The sequence below is a fragment of the Athene noctua genome, chromosome 22, assembly GCF_965140245.1.
Source record: "Athene noctua chromosome 22, bAthNoc1.hap1.1, whole genome shotgun sequence".
NCBI classification, from domain to species: domain Eukaryota; kingdom Metazoa; phylum Chordata; class Aves; order Strigiformes; family Strigidae; genus Athene; species Athene noctua.
Window position 1 is genome coordinate 8,551,719 of NC_134058.1, and position 16,017 is coordinate 8,567,735.

At 47.2% G+C, this 16,017-nt stretch overlaps 1 protein-coding gene across 8 annotated transcripts in view; it reads left to right on the forward strand.

Annotated features, from left to right (window-relative positions):
• CCDC30 (coiled-coil domain containing 30) overlaps positions 1-16,017 on the forward strand; it is a 42,016-nt gene that overhangs the window by 11,433 nt on the left and 14,566 nt on the right. For 7 of the 8 annotated variants that reach the window (XM_074924511.1, XM_074924510.1, XM_074924506.1 and 4 more), the window contains 9 exons: positions 428-514; positions 1,377-1,530; positions 3,251-3,313; positions 4,303-4,418; positions 7,849-7,956; positions 8,487-8,587; positions 9,429-9,621; positions 14,664-14,762; positions 15,530-15,670. In XM_074924511.1, the coding sequence (XP_074780612.1) occupies positions 428-514; positions 1,377-1,530; positions 3,251-3,313; positions 4,303-4,418; positions 7,849-7,956; positions 8,487-8,587; positions 9,429-9,621; positions 14,664-14,762; positions 15,530-15,670 (1,062 nt within the window). The remainder of the gene's footprint in view (positions 1-427; positions 515-1,376; positions 1,531-3,250; positions 3,314-4,302; positions 4,419-7,848; positions 7,957-8,486; positions 8,588-9,428; positions 9,622-14,663; positions 14,763-15,529; positions 15,671-16,017) is intronic. The other variant, XM_074924507.1, reaches the window with a different exon arrangement.

The window sequence follows — 16,017 nt, forward strand, 5'->3', positions numbered from 1 at the left end:
ATTAGCAAATCCTTGATGCTGGTTTGTGTGTGCAGGCTGGAGGGGAGCAGAAATCTGTTAACTTGATAGTGGCTCAAAAGAGGGGGACATGGGGAAGTAACATGTTACTGTGGTAAAGCGAGTCAAGCATTTCTTTGGGCAAAGCTGAGCCCACAGGCTCTAAAAGGAAGATGCCAAGGAGATCACAGGTTTTTTAAAAAGAAGTAGCAAACCCATAGAGTTCCCAGTCCTAGCTGAGACAACTGTGGGATTTTCACAAGGATTTGGGATAACTCTGGTTGAAACGTTCTCTTCAAATACAAGGTATGATTACCAAACCCCTTCTAATCAAGATAGGTTGAAAGTGAAAATCCTACACACTGGTGTCGAGGGGTATGTGGCAGCATGCTTTTTGGTGGTGATTTATTAATATCTCTTTCTGTGCAAGGATGAGTTTGATCACATTCATCAGACATTAGAAGATGAACAGCAACACCATGAATCCATGCAGCTTACTGGAGAGGCACAGAATAAGGTAACACATTTGCATGTTTTCTTGCTGATGACACGGTACACAGTTGAGATTTCAAGCAGTGGGTCTGTTCTTGAGCACACTGTGAGGTTTTTTTACTGTTTTTAGCTGATGGCGATGCAGGTGAGCTCTGAGCTGTGGCTATGCAGCCGCATCAGCCTGGTGCTATGCGCGAGTTAATTGCTTCTGCTGAGAGCCAGCGTGAACATCTCACCAGCTCTGGGCCAGGGCTGGCTTGTAAGCACTCACCAGCCTTTAATGATAAGTTAAAGAAATGATATTGGAGATGAGTGGACCAAAGTCAAGGGGGTGTGAAATAGCTCTTTTTATATCAGCTGAAATGACTTTTCTGCAGCATCACAAGTCAGCGGGAGCAATGTCTTTCTCCTTCATTCTAGGATCAGGTGCAGACTGGAGGAGGAGGAGGACAGGCTGGCTAGGAACTAGCTCCCACAACAGCCATGGCACCACAAACGTGCAGAATTGGCTTGTCCTTGGAACAAACTCTCATGGGGTGTGGTGGAGTCCTCTGCTTGGGACATCTCACACATTATGTATTTGAAAATGTATCTTCATTAATGGCATTGTGTTAGGGAGGGAAAACCAGAGCCTTGTGTAGGGAAACAGCCATGCTGTGCTGTTCAACAGCTGTGTTCTAACATGTGCCCAAGGTGAAGATGGTTATCCACTGCGTGTCTGTCTCCTGCCTCTGCAGTGGCTTTCCCAGGCTCCTCACCTGGTTTCTGCCTGTGTTTCCACCCTGTTCTGAGAGCCCAGGAGTGGTGCAGAGGGGGGACCTGCCTTGTGATCGCATCACAGGGAGGGTTATCTCATTCCTGTTGGAGCATTAGCCCTTGTGCTTCAGTTCTACAGAGAAGAGCTGGAGAGGGAACAAGCATCACGTGCACAAACTGAACAAGAGCTGGATGAGGCCACACAAAGGCTGCTGGCGGCCCAGGAAGAGATCCAGAGGTTGACAGATGAGCTGAACGTACAAAGAAAGGAGCAGAACAAAATCCGTAAGGGCTTCTTTTGTGACTGCGTGCTGCTTCTGATTACTGGCCTGCATTTAGCCCACCCTGGTTAGTGTAAGCCTTGGACTTCTCACCCAGGAATTGGAGGCGGGCTGTCCTGCATCCTCTCTGTTTGTCACATGGAAAAATCTGTCAGATATTAGCCTGGTACCTAGGAGATGGGAACGCAGTCATTAACAGTCACAAATCAATTCATTCTGAGTGGGGACAGCTGAGACATGGGGCTATCTGACCTGTGATTACAGCAGCAGGTTCCTGACTGGCTTCCTCGCCCTGGCTCATATACAGAGAGAAGAAATTCATGCCTTGGGAGGGGATGGAGAGGAAATGATGACTTGGTCCAGAAGCAGAGTAGCTGAGTACCCAGTGTTAACCCATCTGGAGCACTCCTCACTAGGTCTTCAGCTGCTGTGTTTGGGGTGCTGTCTCCTTAGGAGCTGTTAGCTGGTGCTCATAACCTCAGCTTAGCAGCAGCCTTGAATGGCTGGTTAGATTCTCCTCACTGCTAATATTTGCTTAACCTCCTTATTAAAAGAATTGTTGTTGACCAACCCTTAAGTATTATATTTTTATAAAAATACTGACTGTAAAAATAAACAGTTTTCTGGAGGGAAATCAAACTATTTGATAAAGCTCCTATTGGAGTGGTTGCTAAAGCCAGATGTTTCATTGCTACCTGCTAAGGAGATTTTTCCAAGCAAAACACTGGTTTTGGGATGCATTTTCCCTGGGTTACTTACATTGTTCCAAAAACCATGGTGCAGAATTTCAGTGGAGAACAGCAAAATGTGATAACACATTCCTGCTCCATGTGCCTTTGCAGGGACCAACTTAAGGAGACTGGTACCACCTGGGTAGGGTTTTATGTGTGAATCACAGGTCCTGATGCTCACCTTGCAGCTCACACACAATGCTCAGGCCTATCTAAACCTTCTAGCCAGCCTCCAAACCCATCGTTTGCAGCCTTTTAATCAAAGACAGGGAAATGAGCACTCCACAGGCGTCTGCTTTGTGTATTGATTGATACACGTGAGTCCTGGGGATGGAGTGAGCGTGGTGTTGCAGCCTCCAAACCGTACTGCTCCTCCAGATCACGGACGGGCTGCAGCGTGCGACTCCTCTCAGTGGATCGTAGACTGCGTGGGGGAATCTGTGTTTTATAATCTTCTTAAGTATCGAATGAATATAAGGCTTTCCAAACTGTGAGTAAGGGTTTAATGCTTGTTATGTCTGTGTGGTTTATTATGCTGTATTAGTATGCAAAATTAGTGTTACAGCACCTTAGTGGCTTTCCTGATGATGGATGTCTGCATGCCTTTTCCTCCTGATGCACTTCAGAGCCAGCTGCTCTGTAAATAAATTGATTTTGTAATACAAACCTAAAATGAAATCTCTGATCTTTAGTAAAACTCCACTTAAACAGTGTATTTTGGTCCAATGATAATTTGCAGCTGCTTGCTTGCATTGAAGATTGAAGGGAAAAATCCAGGATTGCTCCTGGCCAGTTTGTAGCCCAGTTATTGGGTTTTTGGTGATTAGAGATTTTAAATTGTGTGTTTAGCTCTCTGCTGCCTTTTTTTTTTTTCCTTGAGTTTTCCTTCAACTCTGTGTTTGATAAAGTGCATTAAAAATGTTGCCAAGTTCATTGTTCAGAAGCATACAAATGATCTGCCACAGCAAAACTGCCTCTTTATTATCCTTGTAGAATCAGCATCGTGGTCAGTGCCTGAGCGCCGCGAGGAAGGGGAGGACGAGTGGAGAGAGAGTGGTAAGTCATGCTGCTTACAAGCAGAGAAGATCCAGAATTTTGTCCCGGCTTTCTGTAGTGGTAAATGGGCTTTTCAGCAAAATGAACACTTTGGTAGAGGGTGTTCCTTGCCTTTTATTTTAGATTACAAACCTGAAAATGCAATATCAAAATCCTTTGAAACAGGGGTTTAGGCTGGTGGTGGTTTGCTTTTTTTTTTTCCCTGCTTGGGACCAAGAAAGAAGATATATTTTTATTTTTGTCTGAATAAAAGTCAAATTTAAGCTGAAATTTCCTGTGTCCAGCGTTCAACTGGAAGGGGAAGAATCTTTGTTCACCTCTTCTGTAAGGAAAACTGTCTTCTCACTGGCTTTAGTAGGATGCTGGTGTATTCCCAGACACGTTTCTGACAGTGTGCTCCTAAGACAGACATCTTTCCCTGTTTCTTACACTTGAAATACCAGATACTCTGCTTTAACTGGTGTGATGGTTGCACAGGTTTATTGATTCAGACTGGAAGGGTTGGTATGCAACCATAATTTTTACTATACTGGCCACTTCGTAAATATTAATGCTAGCACAGCACTGATACATTAACTGTGATTGTGTTTCTGCTTGTAGCAAATGATGGGTTTTATGATAAAAATAAGCAATATGGCTGTCTGGGTTTTTCAAAGCTTGCTGTAGTTGGGTGTGAAGCCCATGCCTAAATATCTGAGGTGAGGCATTTTCCATGATCTGGAGGTGAACTGAATCCCTGGAATAGCTTGAGAGACTCCTATAATAAATGTAGCACTGCTGTTGAACCTGTATCTCCAGAAAGATAAAACTCTGTGATGGGGGAAAGAGAGCGTGTTCCTGTATGTGCGGGGAGCTCCTCTGGGCTCTTGCACTCACATGCCTGTGTGTAAGGGCAAGGCAATTCCAGAAATCTTCCTTGTGATAGCCCCCCTCGAGCTTGGTCAAGGGCCAAACTGGTGTTGCTGACCATTTTTTTCTGTTCTGTACAGACAGGACTGAGCTGCAGAAAGCCATGGAGCACAACAGCAGGCTGGACAAGGAAATTCTGACGCTGCGAGCACGGGTCCAAACGCTCGACTTGGAACGAAAAGCGTTCCTTGATCTGGTGAGTGCCCACCTGCGGCTGCTGGATCTCCTGCTCTGCCACAGCACCATGAGCCTCACAGAAAGACAGAATCATTCAGGTTGGAAAAGCCCCTTGGGATCATTGAGTCCAACCCTCAGCCCGACTCTATAAAGTTCTCCCTACCCCACATCCCCCACAGCTCATCCAAACGGCCCTTAAACACACCCAGGGATGGGGACTCCCCCCTCCCTGGGCAGCCTGTTCCACTCTCAATGGGAAACATTTTTCCTCATGCCCAGTCTGAGCCTCCCCTGTCACAGTTTCAAGCCGTTCCCTCTTGTTCTGTCACTAATTCCCTGTGGGCAGAGCCCAGCCCCAGCCTCTCTGCAATGTCCTGTCAGGAGCTGCAGAGAGGGATGAGGGCTCCCCTCAGCCTCCTCCTCCTCACACTGAACACTCCCAGCTCCTTCCCTGGCTCCTCACAGGATTGATTCTCCAGCCCTTCCCCAGCCTCGTTGCCCTCCTCTGCCCTCGCTCCAGCCCCTCGAGATCTCTCTGGGATTGAGGTGCCCAAACCTGGACACAACCCTCCAGGTGTGGCCTCACCAGTGCAGAGCACAGGGGGACTGTCACCTCCCTGCTTCTGCTGGTCACACTATTGCTGATACAAGCCAGGATGCCGTTGGCTTTCTTGGCCACCCGGGCACACTGCTGGCTCATGTTCAACTGAGCCTCTGCATGTCCCACAATCCTGGGCTGGCTCCTGACCCTCAGCCCTACTCCTTAACCCATCCTGCCTCTCTCTTCTCCCTCACTTTTTTATAGCAAGTCTTTCCAGAGCTGTGCTTCTGATGTTTCATGGCTCATGGAGTAATAAACTTTGTGAAACAGGCAGAATAAATATGCAAAGAGTGTTTTAAAGAAGCTGCTGTTACTGCAGCCCTGAAAAAAATTCAGCTCTTGTAGCATCCTTTGGTGCAGGACGAGTTTGATGCTTCACTGAGCATGGAGGGGCTGTGCATGCTCCAAGTGAGAATGGGGTGTAGGGCCCTGAGATACGTGTTTTCCTGTGCCCAGTGTACGGGATCAGCTTCATGCTTTCTGTTACTAGCCAATGTTTGCACAAAATCAAGTAGGTAAACACAGGAAGCTACATGCCTACCTTTTCTTGGGGACTGTTATTAAAGACAGCAAGTAAGTTTAGTCTAAAACCCAGTACTAGCTATTTAAAAAACTATTTAAAATTTATGTTCATGTTTTGATACCTCTCAGCATCTTCGGCTTTTTAATGTGGCTATGTTGATTTGCTCAGTAGAAGATAAACTTAGTCCTTTTCATTTTGTGTGAGCTTCAAGGGAATTACTTACATTACTATTAAATGCATTACTGTTAGTTAAATATTTGTTGTAATAAATTTTGGATTCTATAGTCTTTATCAACAAGATAGTTTCTTACTGAGATGGTCAATAGTGAATGAATGTAACAGTCCGTTTCCCTTTAAAATGTGTCGTTTGGCAGAAAATCTCTTTCTGTTCTTAACTCTCAAACTCTTTGTGTCAGTCCTTGAGCAGACTTCGATTGGTTGCCAGCAGTCGGTAATTACTTCTGCCATCCCAGCAGCTGTCTTGTGGGTCTCTTGGATTAAAATGAGTATTTTTAACTTAATATAAGTATCTCTGAGAATATCATGTCCATCTCCTTACAATAATATTGAAGACTTACATTTTTGAATATAATTTATTCACATTTGAGGATTTAAAAGTTTTGGTATGTAGTTCTGTTCCTTGCATTTTAAAAAGTTGCTGGCTCTTCCTTAGCACAGCACCTAAGCATGTTTATAATCTCAAACCTTGTGTTTATTTACAGGACAGTCTGTTTCTGGGTCTACAAAAAAATACTGTGTAATTTTGTTTGCATTCCTTGGTTAACTTATTTTTTTACTGCAAATAACATTTTCTTTGCTTTAGGACATGACTTCTTTCAGTCACTATGTATACATACACCTGTATGTATATATTTTATTTTTAAATATATAAAAAAAAGAAATATATATACACAAAAATAGAGAGACATGTAAGGTATTTTTTTTTCTCTGTACAGAAAAGAAAGGTAGCCAGACTGAGATCACTTCCAGCCAATGATGTTGTTAAGCTAAAAACCTTTATTCTTTAGGAATGAGGTTTGACTGTTGGCACAGAAGTTAGAAACCCATGATTTTTATTTGTAGAAGCTGAAAGTGTACTTTATTATGAGCCACAGAAGTTCTGCATCCTGAAGTCTCTTTTCCTGCCAGTGAGGGGGGACGGGCTGGCCACTTGGCTCTGGGTGGGTGCCCTGGGGGAGACCGGCCTCATCCCTGCCCTGCGCTCCCCTGGGTGCAGGACCCGGTGTCTGTGTGGTGTGAGTCTGTGTGAGTGGGCTCTGCAGGTGCTTCTGGGTGTGGGTGGAGGCTGAAGAAAGGAGAAATGAAGGCTGAGAAGTTGGGGTGTGAAACCTCTGCAAGGGCTGATAGCTCCAGAGACTAACAGTGCTGTAAAATCTGCAAAAAATGGTGAACCTGGGACACCAGTGGTCCACTGAACTTGTGCAAGGTCCCTGGCATCGACTGCGTGAGGGGCAGGTGGCAAATGTGTGCTGCTGGGCACACTTGAAGAGCACAGGATTAGATCTGCATCTGACGGGGGGAGCACTGTCTGCAGGACTTGGGAACACCCATTCAGAAGCCACCGCAGGACAACCCTGTGCTGCCGAGCAAGTGGCTGGGGTTGGCCTCGCAGCTATTGCTCAGGTAGCCAAGAGTGAGTGTGCAAGTGACTGTGTGAACTGTTACCTGCTGAAAATAATATTATATTGATCCTACCAGTAACAGCAAAGACTAAAGGGTGGCCTCAGAAATAGTGGTGGTAATCTGTCTACACCTCTGCACTCAATTCTGTTCAGAAAAAGGGATATACAGCATGTGTATAACCAGTAATTGAAATAAATGAAGAAAAATTGCTTACCCCTTTTACCGCTTTTTACCTCTCTCAGGAGTCTCTTCCCACAGGGAATTAGTGACAGAACAAGAGGGAACGGCTTTAAACTGCAACAGGGGAGGCTCAGACTGGACATGAGGGAAAAATGTTTCCCAGCAAGAGTGGTCAGAGAGTGGAACAGGCTGCCCAGGGAGGGGGGAGTCCCCATCCCTGGGGGTGTTTAAGGGCCGTTGGGATGAGCTGTGGGGGGATGTGGGGTAGGGGAGAACTTTGTAGAGTCAGGCTGAGGGTTGGACTCGATCCTGAGGGTCTTTTCCAACCTGAATGATTCTGTGAGTCTGAGGCCACCCAGCTGGAGCAGCCACGTGAGCTCAAGCTGAGTGGTTCATATTAATAAATTTGCAGTTTATCTACAGCAAATTTGAAAGGAATATCAATTCTCTAAGACAGGAAGATGAACATTCACCAAAAATAAAAGTGTTTTCCTTTTGAAGGTTGAACAGCTCAAGGAGGAGATCTGTGAGTATCAGAAGAGCGAGCAGCAAGGACTTCCCTTGCCTGCACCAGCTGAGACTGAAGAAGTCGCAGCGTCCTCACTGCGGGTATTTTCAAGGGCTTTTTGTTTACCATTCTAGAAAGCAAACTGAGCAAAAATCCCCACTCTGAATTCCAGCCCTCTGCCATAAATAAAGACACACAGCTTGTGGTGCAGAAATGCTTATCTTTTCCTTTCTACGTACGCGTGTGCTTCCTGTGCAGGTGTGACGTGGGGTTTATGCTGGGCGTGATGAATATGGTGTAGCTGAGAACTGTCAGTGCGAGGTTGATGGTTGGACTAGGTGATCTTCAAGGTCTTTTCCAACTGAGATGTTTCTGTGAATACACTAATATGTAGAGTATGTCTGTTAGTGTAATCTAATACCCACTAGTGCCTTCGTATTATTATAGGTCATGGGGGGAGTTTTGCTCCTGTGGGTGGTGGATTATCTAATGCAGGTGGAGTAGCCGATGTAGCTCATGTTTTCTGGTTGTTTTGTTTGTTTACGAGAGACTCTGGTAGCTTTGGAATCACGTTGTGCTAAGATTTCAGTCATCATTATGTGCTAACTTTTCATTTTCTCTTGAGACGCAGGGCACAAAGGATGAAGGGAGTATTGAAGGAGTCTGTGTTTCGGGCAAAGCTGGCTCCGATCAAGAAGACAGATATCAGGGTAGTGAAATGCTTCATAAAAGGTGAGCAGTGTAGAAATCCTTCATTTGTTTTATTTTCACTGTCTTGTCTGGTGCTCTGGTTGCTGGTATTCTGTCTTGCAGAATGGATTTAAGTATTGGATTCTTTAGATGACTCTTTGATACTAACTTTGTTCCTCTGCTCCCAGATCATAAGGTTTGAGGGTAATGCTGTCCTGAGTGGGTCTGCAGCCCTTGGTATCAAGAATGTGGGCTGTTTCCTGACAACTTTCTCCAGTTTGTTGCTTTCCCAAGAGAATAGGGTTGGGCTTTTCTGGTTCTCTGCAGACAAAAGTGTTGGTTTTGAAACTGTTTTGCTGCTGGGAAGATTCCTCTGGATTTGGTTGCTGTCCAGGGGTGTACCAAAATACTTGGCTTTCAAACTTAAATGTGTAAACCGGGATTTTTAAGGGAAGTCAAAGCTTTGTTCTCCTGTGGCCTGCTCAGGAAAGTGCCTTGTCTCTTCTAGCAGGTTTATGGAGGAAAGGGGATCTGATCCCATCCCTCTGACTCTTTTTTCCCTTCAAATGCCCAAGCCTGTTCCCCCACCTCAAGCAGCTAAGTTTGCCATTGCCTCTCTGCTGTTAGAATCCTTGTGCCTGACTGGTTTTCTCCCCAGAACTCCATTGTTACTTGGATAGAGCCTGTTACCACTAATTAATCACTAAACCATCACCTAAATAAGAGCAGGCACAGGTCATGCTGGATGTGAGATGTGAAATTAGCAGGACAAGTATTTCACAAACACACTGGCTTTTTCTTGCCAGCAGTAAGCAGTTTGGGTGTGTGTTGATACGTTTATGTAGCAGTTGCAGCCTGGGTGATGTTGGTCTCTGGTGTGTAGGTGCCGAGAGGTGATTGAAAACATCGAGGGCCACAATTTGCAGCTTCTTCACAGGCTGCAAAAACTGGAGCAGGAACACGAGGATTTGGTTGAGCGCAATGAAGAGCTGGAATCAATTCTGGGAGAGACACAGCTCCAAACCAAGCAGGAGAAGGACCAGTTTGAGAGTGAGGTGGAGGGACTTCACCGGAAAGTAAGTAAGGAATGGAAGAAATACGGTGTGGTTTTGTTGAATTCTAGCTACTTTTCTCTCTGCATATTGATTAGTAAAATAAAATGATGTTTGACCTAAACCTGCATGCTGCTTTGTTTAGTTTGACAAGAAATGCAACTAGCAAAATCTGCCGGTTTCGGGAAAGAAGGGGAAAATTCCAGCAGTGAGTAAATGATGCTTGCTTAGAGGTGCAGATTCCCCCGGTGTCACAGCAGCATTGTCTTTTGCAGCTCCTGTTCCCCCTCCCTGGTGCTTGGGCAAACAGTTAACTGGCTAATGACCTCCTGCATCCCCAGGAGCGAGGTCAGGCGATGCTCCCTTCCCTTTCTGTACGTGTGGGCTCTGCACCCTTCAGTTTCTTGGTTGAACTGAAGCAAAGCCTTTTTGTTTCAAATTCAAGTTACGTCTTTTCTCTGGAGTTATTTCTTCTGAAGCTTTTATAGCTTAGAATCTCTGATTTCCCCTGAGAAGCGTTCTAGATGGCATCAGTGCTCCTGATGGACTTCAGTGTTGGTCTCCTGCAGGAACTGCTTTTTCATGTTGTGTGGTTGTTGCTTATGCCTGTGGTTCCCGCTGAAGAGCAAGTTCCAGGAATCCCCAAGTCCTCTTGAGGCTCAGAAGAGAGGCAAGAGGTTTTCCTGAAGCCCAGGGGTTGTCCCTTAACCTGGCAGCCATGACAGAAGTCTAGACTTTGACTTGAATCCCTTACCTCTCTCAAGACCTGTCCAACAGGTTAAAATGGTCAGTGTGGGACACTGATGCTCCATGATCCCAGGAAAAGTCACTAGTTAAGCATGCTGGTGGCCAAAGATTGTGCTTTTGGCTTTTCCCCAAGCACGGCATCTTGGAGACCTGCCAGCCCATGAGGCAAACACTGAGGCACTTCTGGGTGTGTGGGGCCAGGATCCAGACTGCCTGGGGACATCCCTGCTGAAAATAACAAATCGGAGGGGACAGTGAGTTTCTCTCATCACCAGTTATCTCTTGCTGCAGCATCTGCTGTTGAATGGGGCAGGCATGGCTGGACACTTTTTTTTGAAGAGCTGCAATGAGCTAATTCATCTGGAGAAGCTCTGCTCAATCTTGATCAAGATGTGACCTCACCAGTTTCTTCCTAACTTGTGTCCTACTTGATCTTGGGCACCCTCAGCCCGGGGCAATCTGGATCTTTTCCTCTTAAAGGACAAGACCACTCAGATCATCCTTTCACTTTAGGAGGTTGATGGAAAGTCTTTGTTGTTTCCACTTATTTGTATGTGACAATCAGGGAATCTCTGGGAACTGGCAGACACAAAGCACCATGTTGATTATCTGGTTTACCAGAACCGTGGCAATATTAGAGATCTCCTTATGAGACCTTCAGAGCCATCTCCATCCACGATTTAAGCAAGGATTAAGTTATTGCTGAGGCTTCTCAGCCTGATGCTGCCTTTGTTGATGTGGTCTTTAGCCACGAATTACTGGATGGACTCTCGATTCCTCTGCAGATTGCTCTGTGAGGAGCACCTGCACTTAGGGGACTGGTTTGTCACTGCTTGCCCCTGGGGAAAATACCATTTGCAGCGTTTGTGCAGCATTACTACCAGGGCATGTGACCCCTTACAGACAGGGCAGCTGAAGAATTTATAGCCAGAGAGAAGAGAGGAAGCCAGAAGTTGGTCTGGCTAGATGGGTAGGTGGGCTTCAGCCCAAAAAGGCTGGCTGAGGAGGTCTTTCCTTTGGCTGGAGTCCTGCTGCCTGCCCCAAAGCTCTTCTCTTCCCTGGGCTGAGTCACCCTCTCCCTTCTGTCTGTGGTTAGGATGCTCTCTGCAGTGGTCCTGGATTGCTGGGCAGCAGGACCAGTGTGTAGTGTCCCTTGAGGACCTTGGATTTCTGAGGTGAGGAGGAAGGGTTTTCAGTCAGGAGCGAGCAGTGCTCACACATGTCCATACACTTGTTCCTTGGCTCCAGAGACTCATCCCCCCTCTCTGCCCCCTCCTGGCAGGGAGTTGCAGAGGGCCAGGAGGTCTCCCCTCAGCCTCCTCTTCTCCAGACTGAACCCCCCCAGTTCCCCCAGCCGCTCCCCAGCAGACCTGTGCTCCAGACCCTGCCCCAGCTCCGTTGCCCTTCTCTGGACACGCTGGAGTCATTCAATGGCCTTTTTGGGGTGAGGGGCCCAAAACTGAACTCATCGAGGGGCAGCCAACACCAATCTCACGGGAACAATTTTAAAGGCCTTAAGGGGGTCAGGAGCAATCCAGCTTCTCCTCCCCATCGTGGTTCCTGCAGACCCTTTTGCAAAATCCAGTCTCAGCACTCACAGCCTCTCTGCTCTGCCTCCTGCCAGCACAGCACTCAGCAGCCTTTCCTTTAATCTCCTTACTCTCTGAAGAAAGTTTGTGCTGGTTTTCTGATTTCTAAAAGCAGCAAACTGGCCTCCCCAGCTGCCCGAGCTGGGCTTTCACTGAACAAGGCCACAAAGCGAGCAGGGACACTGGAAGCAGATAAAAGTCTGTTGCAGATGAAGTCCATCTTCCTCTGCACACAGCACACACTGTGCTCATACGTGCAACATCCATCGCTCCACTCATACAGATGAGCCTGTGGTGAAGCACATAAGATGCCTTATGCCTTTCTCACCCTCCTTTCTTTGCACTTATTCACAGATCAGTTGTCATTCCTTTCCCAGGGCAAGCCAAAGCGCCAAGTCTTTGCCAATCCCAGTCTGTTTAAAGTGGTTACAAAGCAGCATGTCAAAGCTCAGAAACTTTGCTTTCACGGAGGGGCTTCAGGCACAAGGTGTATCTCTTAAGTCTCCCAGCAGGGAACTATCTCTAACAGAGATGTGATGCTGGTTTTTAAGACAAATGATGCTACCCAACCTAGGTGTTAAAAGCAAATCGGTGCAGTGAAACACCCAGGCCTCTTTCAGAAAAGCTAGAGGGTGATAAACACCCCTCCTCTTGCAAGACTAGGTGATAGTTTGGGGTTCAACAAGACTCTGGAGTTCTGGAAGGCATCTCAAAGGCAAAATACACCTCCCTACCCCCAGCCAACCTTTGGTTATGAAGTGGATACCCAGCTATACATTTCGATCATTTTGCTTATTTTTCCTCCAAGACTTTAACTTTTAAGCATTGAAGTTGTGCATGTAAGTCCTGTGCCAACAGCAGAACAATACTCACATTGTATCCTGGCGTCCTCGTACAGAGTCAGTGGCCTGATCAGCCAAGATTTTTGTAAGTGTGCCAAATCAGAAAAGACTTCCAAGTCCTTCTCACATGGGGCAGCCTGGCAAACACCCAGCAGTGCTGTTTTCTCCAGGCTCAGACACACCTGCCTGTGAGCAGTCCTTCCCTCAGGGACCTCCAACACACCCAAAAGCCCCCTGGAGATGAAGGGTGCAGCTCTGCAGCCCTCCATCTGAGCAGGCGCTGGACTTAGCTGAGGTTTAACCCACCTCCTCTTCCATCCCACAATCTGCCCGTCACTCCCCCACTGCCCCATGTGCCTCTTTTCTGTCTCTTTTTCAGCTACAGCAGCTGTTGAACTCATGCCAGCCGCCAGGCCTTGCATCTCCTCAGCTACTCAGTGCTCCCCACTGCATTCACCCTGCATCCCCTGAAGCAGCAATCCCAGGGATCTGTTTAACACCACACTGAACAAAGAAAGGATTTCTCCAAACTAGAAACACATCTTGTTTGATTTGTGGAGAGTTGTATTTATTCTACTTCATTTATTCTATTTATTCTACAGTGAGAAAGCGAGAAACATTTTAGTGCTGAATAAACCCTGATTTATACAAAAGCACAGCCATGGTGCATCAGCAGTATCGTGGCCAGCAGGGACAGGGAAGGGATCTGAGCCCTGGGCTCGGCACTGGTGAGGCCGCCCCTCGCTGAGTGGGTTCAGTTTTGGGCCCCTCACCCCAAAAAGGCCATTGAATGACTCGAGCGTGGCCAGAGAAGGGCAACGGAGCTGGGGCAGGGTCTGGAGCACAGGTCTGCTGGGGAGCGGCTGGGGGAACTGGGGGGGTTCAGTCTGGAGAAGAGGAGGCTGAGGGGAGACCTCCTGGCCCTCTGCAACTCCCTGCCAGGAGGGTGCAGAGAGGGGGGATGAGTCTCTGGAGCCGAGGAGCCAGCGCCAGGCCCCGAGGGAATGGCCTCAAGCTGCCCAGGGCAGGGTCAGGCTGGCTCTGAGGAAGGATTTCTGTGCAGAAGGGGCTGTTGGGCGTTGGAATGGGCTGCCCAGGGCAGGGGGGAGTCCCCGGGATCCCTGGAGGGGTTGAAGAGTCGGGCTGAGCCAGCGCTGAGGGATCTGGGGCAGTTGGGAACGGTCAGGGTGAGGTTCATGGTTGGACTGGAGGAGCTTCAAGGGCTTTTTCCAACCCAGATGATTCTGTGAGATCCCTCACAAGGGCAGATGCCTCAGGGGAAGATGGTGCAAATGTAGAGTGAGTACTTGTCTGGACAAACTCTTGCCTGCTGGGAGAAGCACAGAGGTCAGTGTTTTGCTGATGCAGGTCAAGAGTCCTCAGAGCCTTGCAGGGGGGAGATAAAACCTCCTTTGTGCAGTGGAGGGACCAGGACAAGTCCTGGGTGACCAGGTCAAACATCTGCTTGAATGAGGTGAGCTGTGGGGGAGTGGGCACTGCAACAGCGTGGGACAGGAGGCTGGCCTGTTGTATAAATCAGGGTCTCGTGGGGTCCTCCATGTTGGGAGAGCATGTAGAAGGCCCACATGCTGTGGAGGCCTTGAATTTTCACTCTGTGTGTGGGTCGTTTCTCCCCTTTTGTGGAACAGGGTTCTTTCATTTTCTGACTTGGCCTTGGATGGCTTCTTCAGCCTTTGAAGCTGCAGGATGAAAGATGAGCTGGAGCTAGCCCACGCTGGCGGCTGTCCACATCCCCTCCTACTCCTTGTTTCCAAACATGGGGCTTATTCTTTAATAGCAACACAAGGAGCAATTTAGTAGTAGTTGTGCATTTAGTACTAGTTGTGAGTACTGGTTTGGTTTTAACTTGTGGTTTCTCTATGTTAAGATCACAAGTTTAGAAACAGAGTTACTTGAAGTGCAGAAGAACAAAACTAAGATGAGTGGGGAAGAGCAATCATCGTCTGGAGCACAAGAGATGCAAGAGGTAAGAGGTTTTCCTTGGGAAAGAGATCATTTTGTTTAGAAACATAATAAATGAGCATCTCCTGTGAATGCTTTTTGTCACCATCTTCTGAGAATTTGTAGCCCATCAGCTTGTGCAAGACAGATGGATGTCTTTGGTGGGAAGCAGCTGACATGCTGGTATGTTCTCCACTGATCGGACAGTGGAACAGGCTGCCCAGGGAGGGGGGGAGTCCCCATCCCTGGGGGTGTTTAAGGGCCGTTTGGATGAGCTGTGGGGGATGTGGGGTAGGGGAGAACTTTGTGGAGTTGGGCTGAGGGTTGGACTGGATGATCCCAAAGGTCTTTTCCAACCTGAATGATTCTGTGATAACTCACCTCTCTCATGAGATTGTCTTGCCTTCAGCACTGCAAGCTGAAGAGCTTGTTGACCCCCTGGTAGGGGTGAAGGGTTTACATGTATAAAGGTGCTTGATTCTTGCTTAGGGCTTAGTGAAACCTGAATAGGTGCATTTAAAGGCCGTTTCCCAGCTGGTTTGGGGCTGGCTTTGCTGTCAATTTATTACTTATTACATGTGGAAGAGGGCCTTCCCAAGGTCCCAAGCATCTTGGGTCAGGTAGAGGCTCCAGGCCTTCAGCGATGTCCTGCCAGCCCTGAGTATAAGGTGCAGGAACCCTTTTTCTAGTTTTCCTATCCTTCTTTCTAGAAGACACATTTTCTTCAATTTGTTTCTCTTTTGCTAGAATAAATGATGCTGTAGAAGTGACTCTTATTTTTCCTTGTTCTAGATGTTGGAAAGCTGTCAGGAAACGATAGAAAAGTTGGGAAGTCATCTGGGAGAGCGGAGAGAATGGAGAAAGCAACTTGCATCTGAGCTTGAACTGTTACGAGAAGATCTGAAGGCTGAGAAGAAGGTATTGGGCAGCCAGGTACGTAGAGCTCCTGCAGTGGGATTCCCTGCAGGAGACACTTGCCTTTGGGTGACTCCATAAAACATCCCCAGTTGCTCCCCAAGTTGACTTCTGTTGATGCATTTCTCTAGTCCAGCCCATTTCAAAGCTTCTTTGGCAGATGGTTTTAAATCCATCTGCTTTAATAGAACTGTTTCTGACTGTAGCTTATTTTTCCTTTCAGTGAATCTAACAACAAAACAGTAATTCCAACTTTGTAGCCAAAGCCCTCTTCTCTAGAGGACAGAGTGAAAGTTTTCAGACTTGGGTATTTACTGCAGAGTTACTTGTGATCATGAGCCTTCGTGTCTCCATGTCACGACATG